The following is a 14,089-nucleotide window of genomic DNA, read 5'->3' as shown; positions in this document are numbered from 1 at the left end:
CATGGTTCATGAGACAGAGCCCCACTGGGGCCCTGCACTGTCACTGGGGAGCCTGCTTGGGATTCTGTCTCCCTCTCTCTCTGCCCCTCCCCCCGCTTGCTCTCTGTCACTCTTGAAAGAAAGAAAGAAAGAAAGAAAGAAAGAAAGAAAGAAAGAAAGAAAGAAAGAAAGAAAGAAAGAAAGAAAGAAAAAAGAAAAAGAAGGAAAGAATAAAAAAGAAAAAAAAAGAAAGAAAAGGAAGGAAAGGAGGAAGGGAAGGAGGGGGGAGGGAGGGAGAGAGTCCCTTCTCCCTGGTTTTCTCACCCATCAAAGCAGGCAAGGAGAAAGTGTGGAGGGGCAGGGAAGGAGGTGTCTAGAAGGTTCTGGCAACGCTTCGCAACGCTGAGATCGAACGCATTCTGCGTTTGATCATGAATGTACTTGATCCTTAGTCTCCACATTCTTCAAATGCTCCCTGGTGGCCTATTCTGGGGCCACACATTCTTCTCTGCCTCCTTACCAGTCTTAACCCCCCGAAATTCAGGAGTCCCGTGCCAACAAGCCTTGGGTTTAGGCGTCCGGCCACCACCCACACGGGTTCCGGGCCACGCTGGAAACACAACAGATCGGCTTCCTACTCCAGCACCTCCCGCCGTGTCATCCTGGGCCTCCTCCTCCTCTCTGTGAACGAGGGCAGCAGCGTGATCAAAGCTCTGAACCCGTGTTAGTTCTCCGCCCCGAGCTCACGGAACCAATACCTAGATTTATGAGCTGCAGAATTTAGAATTTGGGCACACGGCAGAATCAGGCATCCTGAAGATTCTCCGCCTGCCCAAGAGGCCGGCTCTTGCAAATGACTTCCTCAAAGAAGGAGAAATGGGGGTGGGGGGGGGGGACTACAGCAGGTGCGAGGCAGAATCAGGAGGCCAGGTTCCAGAACCAACAAATCGCCCACATGGAAATAACTGCTGTACTCATTCAGCCAACGTCTGCTGGGCACCTCGGCACCAGGCATTGTGCTGGGCACGGGGATTAGCAAGACAGAAAAGGTTGAAGGCTCAAAGCTGTGACAAGGTGCCATCAGAGTAAAGAGACAAACACTAAAGCAATGAGCTGCACAGACCAGAAATCCTGATGGCCCCGGGCGCGAATCTCAGCTTTGTCGACTGGGCGCTGGGTGACCTCGAGTGAGCGATGTAACCTCTCTGGGCTTCGCTTTTCCTGGCCCCCTTGAGCGGGAAAGCAGGTGCACAGAAGGCACATGAGCCAGTAGCAACAGGGAGCAGAATAAACATCACAGAGAAGCAGGCTCAGACAAGATCTAAGGGCCTTCAAGAGGCCTGGGTGAGTGATGAAACCACCCAGGGTCAGGGGCAATTTTATAAACACAGATGTCCCTGGACCCAGAGATCCCTGCTGCAGATAGGTTCACACGTGCACTCAGGGAGGTCTGAGGGTGGACCGGGGGTGGGGGCGGGGACCCAGGCATTGTAGTGTTTTCCTGCAAGTTCCTGGTAAAAAATACCAGTGAGAGAAGAAACAGCCCCCAGAGAGGAGACTTGAGGAAGGTGGTTCTCAAGCCCAGATGGAAGGTCCCTCTGGAAACAGGAGGGTCACTGCACCTCCACAGTGGTCAGGGGCCCCGAGGTGGGTGCTCGGGGACTCGAGGACAGAGGAAGCGGGTAACAACAGCAGACCATCGCATATGGAAGATGGAGGAGAAAATCGTGTACGCAGAAGCCCAGAGGGGGAGAGAAGGCCCCGAAGGGGACACTCGCCATCCAGACCATAATCCTTCTGGAAACTTCTCACCATCTTGGAGGACACGCCAAGGGGATCTTCTGAACAAACCAAGAGCCCACAAGGCGCCGCGGGAGACGGAGAAGTGGAAGGAAGCCCTGGGAAAGATGGACGTGCAGGTCCTCCCTCCCCGGGAGAAGGGCAGACGCCTGGCCTGTGACGTTCGCAAGGCAGGGACATCAAAAGGCCGGAGGAGACCTGCAAATTCCTGAGACCCCGGGTCCACCGGGGAAGATTAAGCTCTGGAAAACAGGCCTGGGGAGGGTAACGGCGGAGGCCACATCTGGAAGAAGGGACCGCGGTGGGCAGCATGTGAGTCAGACACTGCTGGAAATTGCTGGAGGCACAGGGGCGCTAAGTGCCCTGAGGGGTGGGGGTGCACGAGGCTGGAGCACGGACAAAACACAGCGCACGTGTGGCCCAGACAGATTCTCCAGAAGAGGAAAGTGGCGGAGGCTCAGAGAGGACTGTGTCTGCCTCAAGGCCACACAGCAAAGAGGAGACAGAGCTGGGACTTGAACCCAGGACATTGGTTCGCTCGGCCCGTCATCACACAGAACCGCAGGCCAGGGGCCTTCGACGGCACACAGGAAGTTCTCACAATCTTCGAGTCCAAACTCAAGGTGTCAGCCGCGTCAGCTTCTCCTGAGGCCTCTCTTTGGCTCACAGATGCCTGCTTTCTCCCTCTGTCCTTACAGCTGCCCCTCTGTGGGCGCACAGGTCTGTGTCCTAACCTCCTCTTCTTTGAGGGACACCAGGCATATTGGATTAGGGCCCGCTGTAATGCTCTTTCTTTTTTTTTTTTTTAAGAATACATTACTGGGGCGCCTGGGTGGTTCAGTCAGTTAAGCGGCCGACTTCGGCTCAGGTCACGATCTCGCGGTCTGTGAGTTCGAGCCCCGCATCGGGCTCTGTGCTGACCGCTCAGAGCCTGGAGCCTGTTTCGGATTCTGTGTCTCCCTCTCTCTCTGACCCTCCCCCATTCATGCTCTGTCTCTCTCTGTCTCAAAAATAAATAAACGTTAAAAAAAAATTTTTTTTAAAAGAATACTATTTTCAAATGAACCTTTTTTTAAAGTTTATTTATTTTGAGAGACAGAGAGCGCATGAGCGAGAGAGTAGGGGAGGGGCAGAGACAGAGACACAGAGAGAGAGAGAGAGAGAGAGAGAGAGAGAGAGAATCCCAAGCAGGCTCAGGGCTCGAACTCACAAACCATGAGATCACAACCTGAGCCGAGATAAAGAGTCGAATGCTTACCCCACTGCCCCAATGCCCTCGTTCTGATTACTTCTTTAAAGACTCCAGGGGCGCCTGGGTGGCTCAGTCGGTTGAGTGTCCGACTTCAGCTCAGGTCACAATCTCGCGGTCCGTGAGTTCGAGCCCTGCATCGGGCTCTGGGCTGATGGCTCAGAGCCTGGAGCCTGCCTCCGATTCTGTGTCTCCCTCTCTCTCTGTCCCTCCCCCATTCATGCTCTGTCTCTCTCTGTCTCAAAAATAAATAAACGCTAAAAAAAATTTTAAATAAAGACTCCAAATAGTCACCCTCTGGGAGTTGGCTTCAACACACAACCTTGGGGAAAGAGGAACATAACAGCCCGTCACACACAGGTCTCTAGGCCACCAACACCTGCACCTGTGCCCTTAGCCATCACATAGGGTTTCTCAAAGTGTGCCTTCTAGACCGCCAGCCTGAGAATCGCTAAAGGAGGGAAATGCAGATTCCTAGGCCCGGCTCTAGACCAAAGAAATCAATTATGTCCGGGAGCCAGGCCCCAGAAACCTGCATTTTAAACAAGGTCCGCAAGGTATGCGGGGGGTGGGTACTCAAGTCGGACAGACATACAACCTACCCCTGGCCCCACCTCCCCAGCAGGGCTCCCCCCACAATGAGTCCCCATTCTTCTGCCCCACCTGCCCCACTGAGCCCTGCACCCCAGAACCAACACCGTCGGATGCCTTCTTTGGGGCCATCGACTGTTGCTGGAAAGAACCCCATAAGCATGGTGGGCCGCCCCCAGCAATTTCAAAGAAAGCCGGACCCACACCCATTTTATCCGCCTGTGTCCCTGGCTGCTGTGTTTCAGAGCCAATTCTGATCCCAATTCTCACCTCAGTCAGCTAGGGCTGCCCTTCGAAAAGACCACGGACTGGGAAGCTTAAACAACAGAAATTTGCTTCTCACAGTTCTGGAGGCTGAGAGTCCAAGATCAAGGTAGCCAGCATGGCCAGTGTGCAGGGAGAGCCCTCTTCCTAGCTGGCAGGCTCTCTCTCTGCCTCACGTGGTCTCCCCTTGCTGCATTCATGCAAAAAAAAAGAAAGAGATCTCTCTCCTCCTGTCCTTAGAAGGCCACCAATCCCATCGCGTTAGGGCGCTACTCTTACGACCTCATTTAACCTAAATTACCTCCCAAAAGCTTGATCTTCAAATACAGTCACACTGGGGAGTGAGGGCTTCAACACACGAATTTGCAGAGGTGGGGGCTCCAGGACTCTGCTTCCTGCTCTGGACAGACACATCCAAAGCCCTTCTGGAACCTACACTTTGAGCGTGACTTCATTTACCCGTATAGTCAATGCTTCGCTAGAACGCGTCTCCAACGGACAGACCAGTGTCTGTGGGCACCCAGACGGATACCTCCAGTCTGTAGTGAAAGGGAAGGGGGAGGGGTGGATGATGCAGCTAGAGAAGGAAGGATGGAGCCTCTGACCCGGTCCTGGGAGGAAGAAGCATGGGTGACCATGGGCAGAAGGGGGGGACAAAGTGTGCTTGGGGTGCAGGAAGCACATGCAAGAACGCTGAGGCATATGAGGAGCCCCAAGGGACAGCAGCCCAGAGCGGCGGCGGCTCATGTACCCGGGGAAGGGATCTAGCTGGCAGCTGCAGAAGCACCCAAGTAGGAAGCAGAGAAATCCCAGTGGCAGCAAAACAGAGGAAGAACCGAACGGGGCACACTGGCCTAGAAGAAAGGGGGTCTACCGTGGGAGTGGGTGCAAGGACAGAGGCGGGGCCACGGAGACACTGGGGAACTGGTACCCAGGGAGGGGGAGGAGAGAAGAGAGAAGTGAGAGACAGTCCCCGGTGAACGTGGAGAGACCGAGACAGGGCCGGCTTGGGGTAGTGAGGACAAGAGGCACAGTGTGGGGCGTGTTGAGTCCGTGAGGACTTTGGAGTGTGCCCAGATACCGGTCCGGAGCTTGGGAAAAGAGGGGCAGACACAGGTGACGTTTGGTGACATAACCGGCAGGAGATGGGGCAACCAAGAGGAGAAGAGGGTGGAGGCAGAAAGCACAATATTTAAGGACAGGTGACTAGAGGACCAAAGGTTCATGCCCACCCTGACACCACCTTCTGTACGCCCAAAAGCTCCGGGACATCCAGGCATTAGCTTTGCAGTCGTAGCTTCGCAATCCCAGGGAGGGCATCGCGCGTCAACTCAGAGGGTCCTAGGAAGCTTCCACGCCCCTTGGGAGTTCTACCTCCCAGATGGGAAGGATCGTGCCACAGAAGACCCAGGAAAGAAAACCAAAAGAAGTCAAGAAGTCTTGGCAAGACAAAAGGCACTTTGTAAAAAAAAAAAAAAAAAAAAGGCAGCAGGTGGCTTTGATACAATATAAGCTCATATAATTCGAGAGGAACATTTCAGAACCCATCCCCCTTCCCATCGTCTGCAAGGAACCAGGGGAAACAGACTGGCAACAAGAATCACAGAGAGCCTACAGGAAAACAGTGGTAGCCCTCCTCTCTTTACCCCTTTGTGTCCGAGCACTACCTTTTTCCACGCTGGTAGCAGACAGTTTTTGGAAAGTACCTACGTTTTCCAGTCTCCCACAAAGGCACAGGAGAGAAGCAAGAATCTTCCCGCTACCAGGCTGGGCTGTTCCCCGAACACAAACCTGAGGTGACACCCTGCCCTTACGGGATCGGAAGAAAAACCCAGATCCGAAATCAAATTTTAATCCTCCTGCGTCTGCCTCGAGCTCCGACTGGAATTCCTATCCAGTGTGCACGTGGCAACGCAGAACAGCAAATCTTGCCGTGCTAGAAACAAAATCCCAAGAGCGCACGCTGGCACCAGGCTTAACGGAACAGGAGAGACCCCCTCCTTGAAGCAAGGGCCAGGGGGCTGGGGCCATCTCACAAACTTTCCAAGATGTAACCAAGGATTTCTGTACAGATTAAAAAAAAAAAAAAAAACAGGACCCAAGGGGCATATGCGTTCCACAAGATTCCACACGGGCCCTGAGAAACCCAAATGCACAAATTCTGAAGTGTCGTGATAGGAAACCACCCACAGGCCATCCTCAGCATGTCTGAGGAGTCCCCTGGAACACAGAATTGGCCAACACCATTGTCCCCAGGGGAAACACAGTAGGGTCAGGCTCCTGCAAGCCTCCGGCCCCGTATGCTTTTGTCAACTGATCAAAACACAACCTTGTTTTACATACGTTTCTCCTTAAATACATCTTACATAATATACGGTGTTGATCGGCTGCCTGTATGAATCACAGCCAACAGCACAAAGCACCACAGCGCCTGCCTGAGCTGAGCTCATATAGCCACATATTTTCTCCATGAGGCGTATCAAGCCTTCTTGCATTCACTCCTGCACTTACACGAAATAGCACGTCAACGCCATGGGCAAGGCCCTTTTCAACGGCAAAATCTCCAACGAAAAGCACAAAAATGTGGGAAAGTGTGGCACTAAAATACGTCGCGGAAAAAAAAAAAAGACACTTGGTTTCATCTTCGAGGATCGTATGAATCCACAATACCAGAGCTAATCAGCTGCGAATGGGCTGGTTCGGCGATTCGAACGGTTGGGTGCTCCGTGCAGGTCCAGGAGGAACCACAAGAGTGCACTGGGTCTTGATTGTAGGGTGACGAGTCAATTTTAGCGACCAGGCAAATTCCCAAATAGGGAATCCGTGACCAATGAGGAGCTATGAGCGCGCAAATTAAGACCACCGACCAATGTTAGGGGCGCCAGGGTGGCTGATTCGGTTGAGCGCCCGACTCTCGATTTCAGCTCAGAGCATCATCTCATGGTTTGTGAGTTCGAGCCCCGCGTTAAGCTCTACACTGACAGTGGAGAGCTTGCCTCGGATTCTCTCTCTGTCCCTCTCTCTCTGCTCCTCTCCCGCTGCCTCGGGATTCTCTCTCTGTCCCTCTCTCTCTGTCCCTCTCTCTCTGCCCCTCTCCTGCTCTCTCACAATAAATAAACTTGGGGAAAAAAAGTCAATCTTAAGAATATGAATTCAATTACAAGATATGTTTTAAAGTCTAAAGAGAAAATGGTAACATGGAGAACAGATCAGTGTTGGCAGGATTCGGGATGGAGATAACGTAGTAATAAAGGGGTGTCTGGAGGGAATTTGGGTGATGGGACTGTTCTGTACCCTAGTTGAGGGGTTGGCCACACAAAACTCTATGCGTGGGTTAAAAATCACATAATTGTGCACAAAAACAACAACAACAACAAAAAAAAACACTAAGATGAAACACTGTTTCTTCCCCCTCTATGTTTTTGTAAATTTCTTTGCAATGAGCATGCATTATTTGTCTTTTTTTTTTTTTAATGTTTGTTTTATTTTTGAGAGAGAGAGAGAGCATGAGCAGGGGAGGGGCAGAGAGAGGGACACACAGAATCTAAAGCAGGCTCCAGGCTCCGTGCTGTCAGCACAGAACCCGACGTGGGGCCCGTACTCGCCAAACTCACCAACTGTGAGATCACGACCTGAGCCGAAGTCGGAGGCTTAAGCGACTGAGTCACCCAGGCGCCCCACTTGTTATTTTAAAAAACCATAAATAGGGTCTGACTGCAAATCATAAGCCAATATAGGTATTCTCAGTAGAAATCAACACAACGTTGTCTTGAAAGAAAATCTCACAGCAGACATCGCTTTTGAGTTCTAGACACAAAGCCGACAGCAAGGGATCCTCATTCAATGCCAAGATGACTGTTCACAGAAATAAATCCTAAGACCATACACGTGGCTAAGTAGGGAACATCACTGTTACTTTCTCAGTGGAGAAAGTGGAACCCATGTATTCAGGGAGCCTAGCTTTCTTTAATACATCTTTCTCTGTATAGGGCCAAAGTATGACTATCTTTCTGGGCCATGTGATTGCAACTCCTCAACTCTGCCATTAGGGCACAAAAGCAGCCATCGATGATGCCAATAAAACTTTATAAAACCAGGCGTGGACAGACAGGATTAGGCTGTAGTTTGCTGGCCGCTGTTCTAGAAGGACTATGGCTATACGTAAATTAAAAACTGGGCTGAGGGGGCGCCTGGCTGGCTCAGCCAATAGAGCATCTGACTCCTGATCTTGGAATCATGAGTTCAAGCCCCACATTGGATATGGAACCTACTTTATTTATTTATTTTTTTAAAAAGGGCTGAGAGTGCTTGGCAGTGGGGATTGGCCCTCCATGAAGAAAGAACTAACATCTGAGCCCCAGAGGGAGCAGAGAGGATGGAGGGAGCCAGGTGCAGGTGAAAAGCCAGGCGGGAAACGGTCTTCTCCTGGGAGGGAGGAGGCAGTGGAGGACCCAGAGAGGTCAGCTGGGGTGAGGCGACAGGAGAGCACTTGGGAGGTGAGGGATTACCTTCACCAGAGCCACTGGCAAAACAAAGCGATGGAGAAACAAGCCAGGTGCCGTGGGCAGTGCAGCGGGCAAAAGGTGAGAGAGAGGGTGGCGGGGGCCCACCAGGGGAGGCCTGGCAGGGGAAGGCTGGAGGTGAGCAGTGGGGAATGAGGTTCAAGGGAGTATGGAGGGTTTGTAGGTCAAAAAGGGAAAGGCTCCCGGGCAGACGGGGCTCCCGGAACAGAGAGGAGGGCTGGGACCCCCAGCAAGTAAATGTCCTAGACAAGGTAAAGGTTATCTCCCTGAATGTGGCTGTTCTCAACTGGGGACAGGCTGGCAATGTCCAGAGACACTTTCAGTCATCACGACAGGGAGAGAGGAGGGGTCACTGGCACGTTGTGGGTGGAGAGACCAGGGACCCTGCTCAGCTTCTCGCAATACGCAGGACAGCCCCCCACAGCCAAGCCCCATCACAGCCCAAACGGTAAGAGCACTGAAGGTGAGAGGCTCTACTCTAGCCAGATTAAGAAGGGAAGCCAATGGGCACCTGGGTAGCTCAGTCGGTTGAGCATCCGACTTCGGCTCAGGTCATGATCTCGCGGTTTGTGGGTTCGAGCCCCCCATCAGGCTCTCTACCATCAGCACAGGGCCCGCTTCAGATCATCTGTCTGCCCCCCGCCCCCAACGCCACTCCTGCTTGTGCATTCTCTCTCTCTCTCAAAAATAAACACTAGAAAATAATAATAACAACGGAAGTCCATGATGGAGAGGGGTACAGTGGGGACTCCCAGGAGCTCACCTCAATGACCTCTATGAGTGAGTGAGTGAGTGAGTGAGGCAGGGATAATGGGCAGGTCCCCAGGAGAGAGGCAAAGGTTGAGAATAGACTTTTTTTTTTTTTTTTAATGTTTATTTATTTCTGAGAGACACAGAGCGTGAGCAGGGGAGGGGCAGAGAGAAGGAGACACAGAATCCGAAGCAGGCTCCAGGCTCCGAGCTGCCGGCACAGAGCCCGACGCGGGGCACGAACTCACGAGCCGCGAGATCATGACCTGAGCCGAAGTCGGATGCTCAACCGACTGAGCCACCCAGGCGCCCCCTAGTCCTTCATTTCTTAAAAAAATCACATGCACACCCCCCACCCCCACCCCACTCCGGCCAAAATGCCCTACTGGTTGACATTAGAGATTAATGACCTGTAGGGTTTCTTGCCATTTCCAAACCTCTGAGGGGGCATCACATCTCATCGATTCGATAGGATTTTGTTAACCATTACTACAGGCTGGGGTGGGGAGGCTCAAACCCAAGAGAACCACCTTTTGTTAAGAAATCAGTGCTCTGAAGCCAGGCCAGCTGGGGTACTAAACCCACCTCTACTGTCCTGGTCAAATTTCCTCACCTGCGGAAAAACGGATACGAAACCTTACCTCACAGGGCCGTGGTGAGGATTAACGGAGATTATATATTCCAAGCACATGGAACACCACCTGCCAAGCGTTTACCCTCATTAGTACATGTTAGGTATTAGCTGAAGAATAAAAGACCCATGGCTTGGAGTCCTGCTGAGAACATAAATACGAGCTGAATCAAGAACAAATATTTCAACCACACACCTTCTACGTGCCAGGCGCTGTTCTGGGCTCACGAAAGAAACAGAAGCCTCAGGGTGCCTGGGTGGTTCCGTGGGGTAAGCATCTGACTTCGGCTTAGGTCATGATCTCGCGGTTCATGAGTTCGAGCCCCACGTCGGGCTGTCAGCACAGCGCCCACCTGGGATTCTCTGTCCCCTTCTCTCTCTGCCCGCCCCACCCCCAACTTGTGCACGCATGCGCACATACCCTCTCTCTCTCTCTCTCCCTCTCCCTCTCCCTCCCTCCCTCTCTCTCTCAAAAATAAACACTAAATAAGAAAGAAAGACACATAAGCCTCCGCCCTTGTAGAAACTGCAAACGTGGAAAGAAGCGGTAAATCCATCCAGTGGCCCCTGGAAGCCCAGGCACAAATCCACAATTACCAAAGCTACAAGGAACAGAAGAGCAGGGAACCACATGTACATGGGTGCATATGCACATACATACACAAAACCTGGAACAGGTCTAACGTTGGTCTTGGATTTTCTGAACAAGAACCCAAAGCCATGGTCACCCTTCTTGAGAGCCCACCGTACCCCGAGCACCCAGGCCTCCGAGCCGCCGCATAGCTGAGACAGGTGCTCAGCAAACCTGGGTTGTTCCCCCCCCACCCCCCCCAGAGACTGTGTGTGTTTTCTCAAGGACCTCGTTCCCTTCCAGGGAACTCAGGAGCTTCTGTTCCTTCCCTCCCCGACCCTTCCTCATCATGATTGATTTCCTTTTATGGAAAATTCTGAAAACATAACCCAACAGATATTTTTAAAGTGGGGCCTCCGGCACCAGTCGGGAAACTCCAGCCATGTTCTCTGAAAGGATTCTTCATTCCTTGCCCCACAGCCGGAAAGGACTGCCATCAAGCCCAAAGAGTGGAGTTGGTTTTTGCCTCCACTCCATCTGCTACCAGCACGGGGAGGCCCAGGAGGGAAGTCCCGGGGCAGGGCGGGGCCTGAGAGGCTCACCTGAGGTGAGAGACCTCCCTGGGCTGGCAGGTACAACTCCTTCACGAAGGGCAGACCTGGAGGGGGAGGTGGGGGTCACGGGGAGACACGGGACATCCAGCAGCAGTCCAGAGCCTAGCCTAGCCAGGCCACCAACAGAAAGGTTCCAGTTCTCCCTCCGGCACTGACTTTAGGGCAAGTTGAACTGTCTCCTACCTGAGCCTCAGTTTGCTCCTCTATGAAATGGGCAAACAACAGTACCAACCTCCAGGGGCCAGTGTGAAGGTCCAGGGAGATAAGCCCGGGGTATTTGGTGGCACTCACCATAATAATCGTGATAGAGCCGCCAGGGCTTCTGCTACAACAAAGGCCCGGTTGCCAAGGCGCTAGAGTTTGCCTCCGGACATCTGGAAACGGCACCCGAAAGTGTAAACATGGATCTGAAGTGCGGGTGGCCGCGGGCCTAGGTCTAAGGAGGGGGGTAGGATCCGCGGGGACCCCAAGGGACCCTCGACTCTGGCTCCAAACCGTGTGCGCCGCCGGCATTCGGCCGCCTGGACCCGGAGACCCCACTTCACAGGGGACCCAGGAGGACGCGTGTCCCGTCTCCGGAGCGAGCCGAGGTCGCAGAGAGCCACACACGGGTCCGAGGCGCGCTCGGGAAAGGCACCCGCAGCGGGACGGGCACTGGGGCAAGGTTCCTCCGGCCCGGGGCCCGCACACGGCGCGCGGAACCGCGAGCCCAGGCGGGCAAAGGCCAAGGTCAGCGGCATCCCGCCCCGCGCGGGGCCCAAGCTACCTTCCCGGCCACGCGCACCGCGCCCCCCCCCCCAGCCCGACACACGCGCGCACCCCGAGGAGGGCTCCGGGTCCACGGCGGTGGGCTCCATTTTGGCAAGGGGCGCCCTCCCCACCGCGCCGTTCCCCGCCCGCTCCCGGACCCCCAGACTCACCCTCTCCGGGGTACAGGTGGCCCGCGGCGCCCAGCAGCAGCGCGGCCACCGCCACCAGCAGCGGCGCGGTGGCCGCCCCCCGCCCAGCCCCGGCGCCCATGGCTGCTGGAGCGCGGGGGTCCCGGCGGCTCAGAGCGCGCGGCGCCGGCCCGCGGGGGTCATGCTCCGAGGCGGCCGCCCGAGCGGCGCTGGGGGACGCGCGTCCTTCTCTTCCACGCCGGCGGCCCCGCGCGCCGCAGCCCCCGCCCGGGAGGGCCCTCGGAACGGCCCCGGGAGGGGCGCGGGGCCTCGGCCGCTACCGATCCGGCGGAGGCGGCCCCGACCCCGGACCGCGGCGGCCCGGGCCCCGTCCGCGACCTCCGGGTCCGGAGCCCCCTCGCTGCGCCCCGAGCGCTCTGGGCCGCGATCTGCGAACGCCGAGACAGACGGACGCGCGGACAGACGGACGCGCGGACGGGCGGGCGGGCGGGCACCTGGGCCGGCGAGTGGCGGGCGGGCGGCGGGAGCGAGGGCTGCTCGGCCGTAAACAACGCGGCCCGTCAGCTGGGCCCCGTGCGGGTGGCGGGAAAAGGCGGCGCGGATCGGCACCGGGAAGGGACTCGGCGCCCTGGAGAGGCCCGGGAGGGGAGGGGGGAGGCCCGGGAGAGGGAGGCCCCGCCCCGCCCCGCCCGCCGGCCTCCCCGCCCCGGGCCCCCGCGCAGGACGGCCCCCGGCGCGTCCCAGCCGAGGGGGCGCCCCAGACCCCCCGCGACCCGCGTCCCGGAGCTTGGGGGCGCCCCACATGCCGGACCCAGCGACACGGAGCCCTTTTTTTAATGTTTCTATGGCTATCTCGTTCCCTTGGTCTTTGGGAGGCTCATTTTGATTTTTTTTTTTTTTTTTTTTTTTTTTTTTTTTACTATTTCATTAAAATGCTATTTATCTTGGTCGCTCCGGTTTTCGGGACTCCCTTAAATGTTGCGCCCGCGTCACCCTGGTCCCAGTCCTGCCGGCGCGCCTCGTAGTAGACGCGCGCGGGCGCCCCCGCCCAGCGCCAGGGCCCTGGGGACAGCCGCGTGCACGCGCGCCCAGGGCGCTCGGTGTGCTCCGTGGCAGGGGTGACGGGAGGTGGCCTGAGGCGTGCGGCCTGTGGTTGAAGTTGGAGAGAACGTGCAGAAGCTCGCCAGAGAGCAAACGGGGCCCTGCAGATCCCGGTGACAGCACAGGTGGACACGCCCGATTTTCAACGCACAGACCCAGCGTCCGGGGGTGTCTGCGTGTCCAGCAAATGCCGTCCGCGAATAGGGCTCGACGGTGGTCCGCCCGCCTCCCTGAGGTGGGGGAAGGAGCCTTAAGTACAGGAAAGCCTGAACCGAGTGGAGTCTGGCTCCCCCTCCCCTCACTTCCTGTGCGGCCTTGGACTCGGGACTTTACTCTCGGCGGGTTGGCCTCCGCTGCGTAATGGATGTAACAATACCTGCGTGTCAGACTTGAGGAGGCGCAAGGGAAAAGAAAGCCCGAGACAGCACCCAGCGCAATTCCAGGAGCGGGGCGGGGGGCGGGCACTCATTCTTCCTCTTGTCTATGAAACGAATATTCGTTGGCCAGGAGCTGAGCCCACGGTCCCTCTAACACGCCAAACCTACTCCTGCCTCCAGGCTCCTACCCTGGCTGTTCCTTCCGCCTGTCCCTCCAGTGCCTGTTTCCACCACGGTGCTCCAAGGAACCTTCCCAGACCACACTTTGCAAATGCCCCCACGCCTCATCCCTTTGTTCCCTTTTCTGTCATTTACATCGCACCAGCGCGTCCTGAAATTCCTTGGGGTTTTTCGTGTATCTTCTCCCCTCCCCGTGCAGCAGGAATCTGTCAACCTTCGCTACGTGTCAGTCTTTACACCCAGTGCCTAATGTATCTGTTGCTTCATAAATATTTGTTGAATGGGAGAATCAACATGCAGTAAGTAATGAGGATTTACAGTGAGCAAAATAAACACACTTGGGTTCCTCACAGTGTGGACCCCGGAGAGGGCCCTTGATGAGACAATCCTGGGGCGTAAAGTGGGGGGGGGGGGGGGGGGGGGGGGTAGGGTAAGATCCTCTGAGAAAGTGAGTTGGAGCTGAAATCTGAAGGTGAGGAAGGAAAGGAAGCCAAGGAAAGCTCGAGCAGGTGATCCAGGTGGGGAGACCAGCATCTCCCATCTGCCTGAGCCAGAACACA

General features: G+C 55.5%; 1 protein-coding gene across 1 annotated transcript in view; it reads right to left on the bottom strand.

The window, feature by feature from the left end:
- Positions 1 to 12,359, bottom strand: part of INSR (insulin receptor) — a 137,489-nt gene extending 125,130 nt beyond the window's left edge. Inside the window, 1 exon segment of the mRNA XM_053896637.1 lies at positions 11,893 to 12,359. Coding sequence (XP_053752612.1) covers positions 11,893 to 11,992 — 100 coding nt within the window. The 5' untranslated portion in view covers positions 11,993 to 12,359.
- Positions 12,360 to 14,089: the final 1,730 nt, after the last annotated feature.

The sequence above is a fragment of the Panthera pardus genome, unplaced genomic scaffold (genome assembly GCF_024362965.1).
Source record: "Panthera pardus isolate Hobbes unplaced genomic scaffold, ASM2436296v1 HiC_scaffold_8, whole genome shotgun sequence".
Lineage (NCBI taxonomy): Eukaryota > Metazoa > Chordata > Mammalia > Carnivora > Felidae > Panthera > Panthera pardus.
Note: the sequence above shows the minus strand (reverse complement) of the source record. Positions and strands in the feature narration are given on the sequence as shown.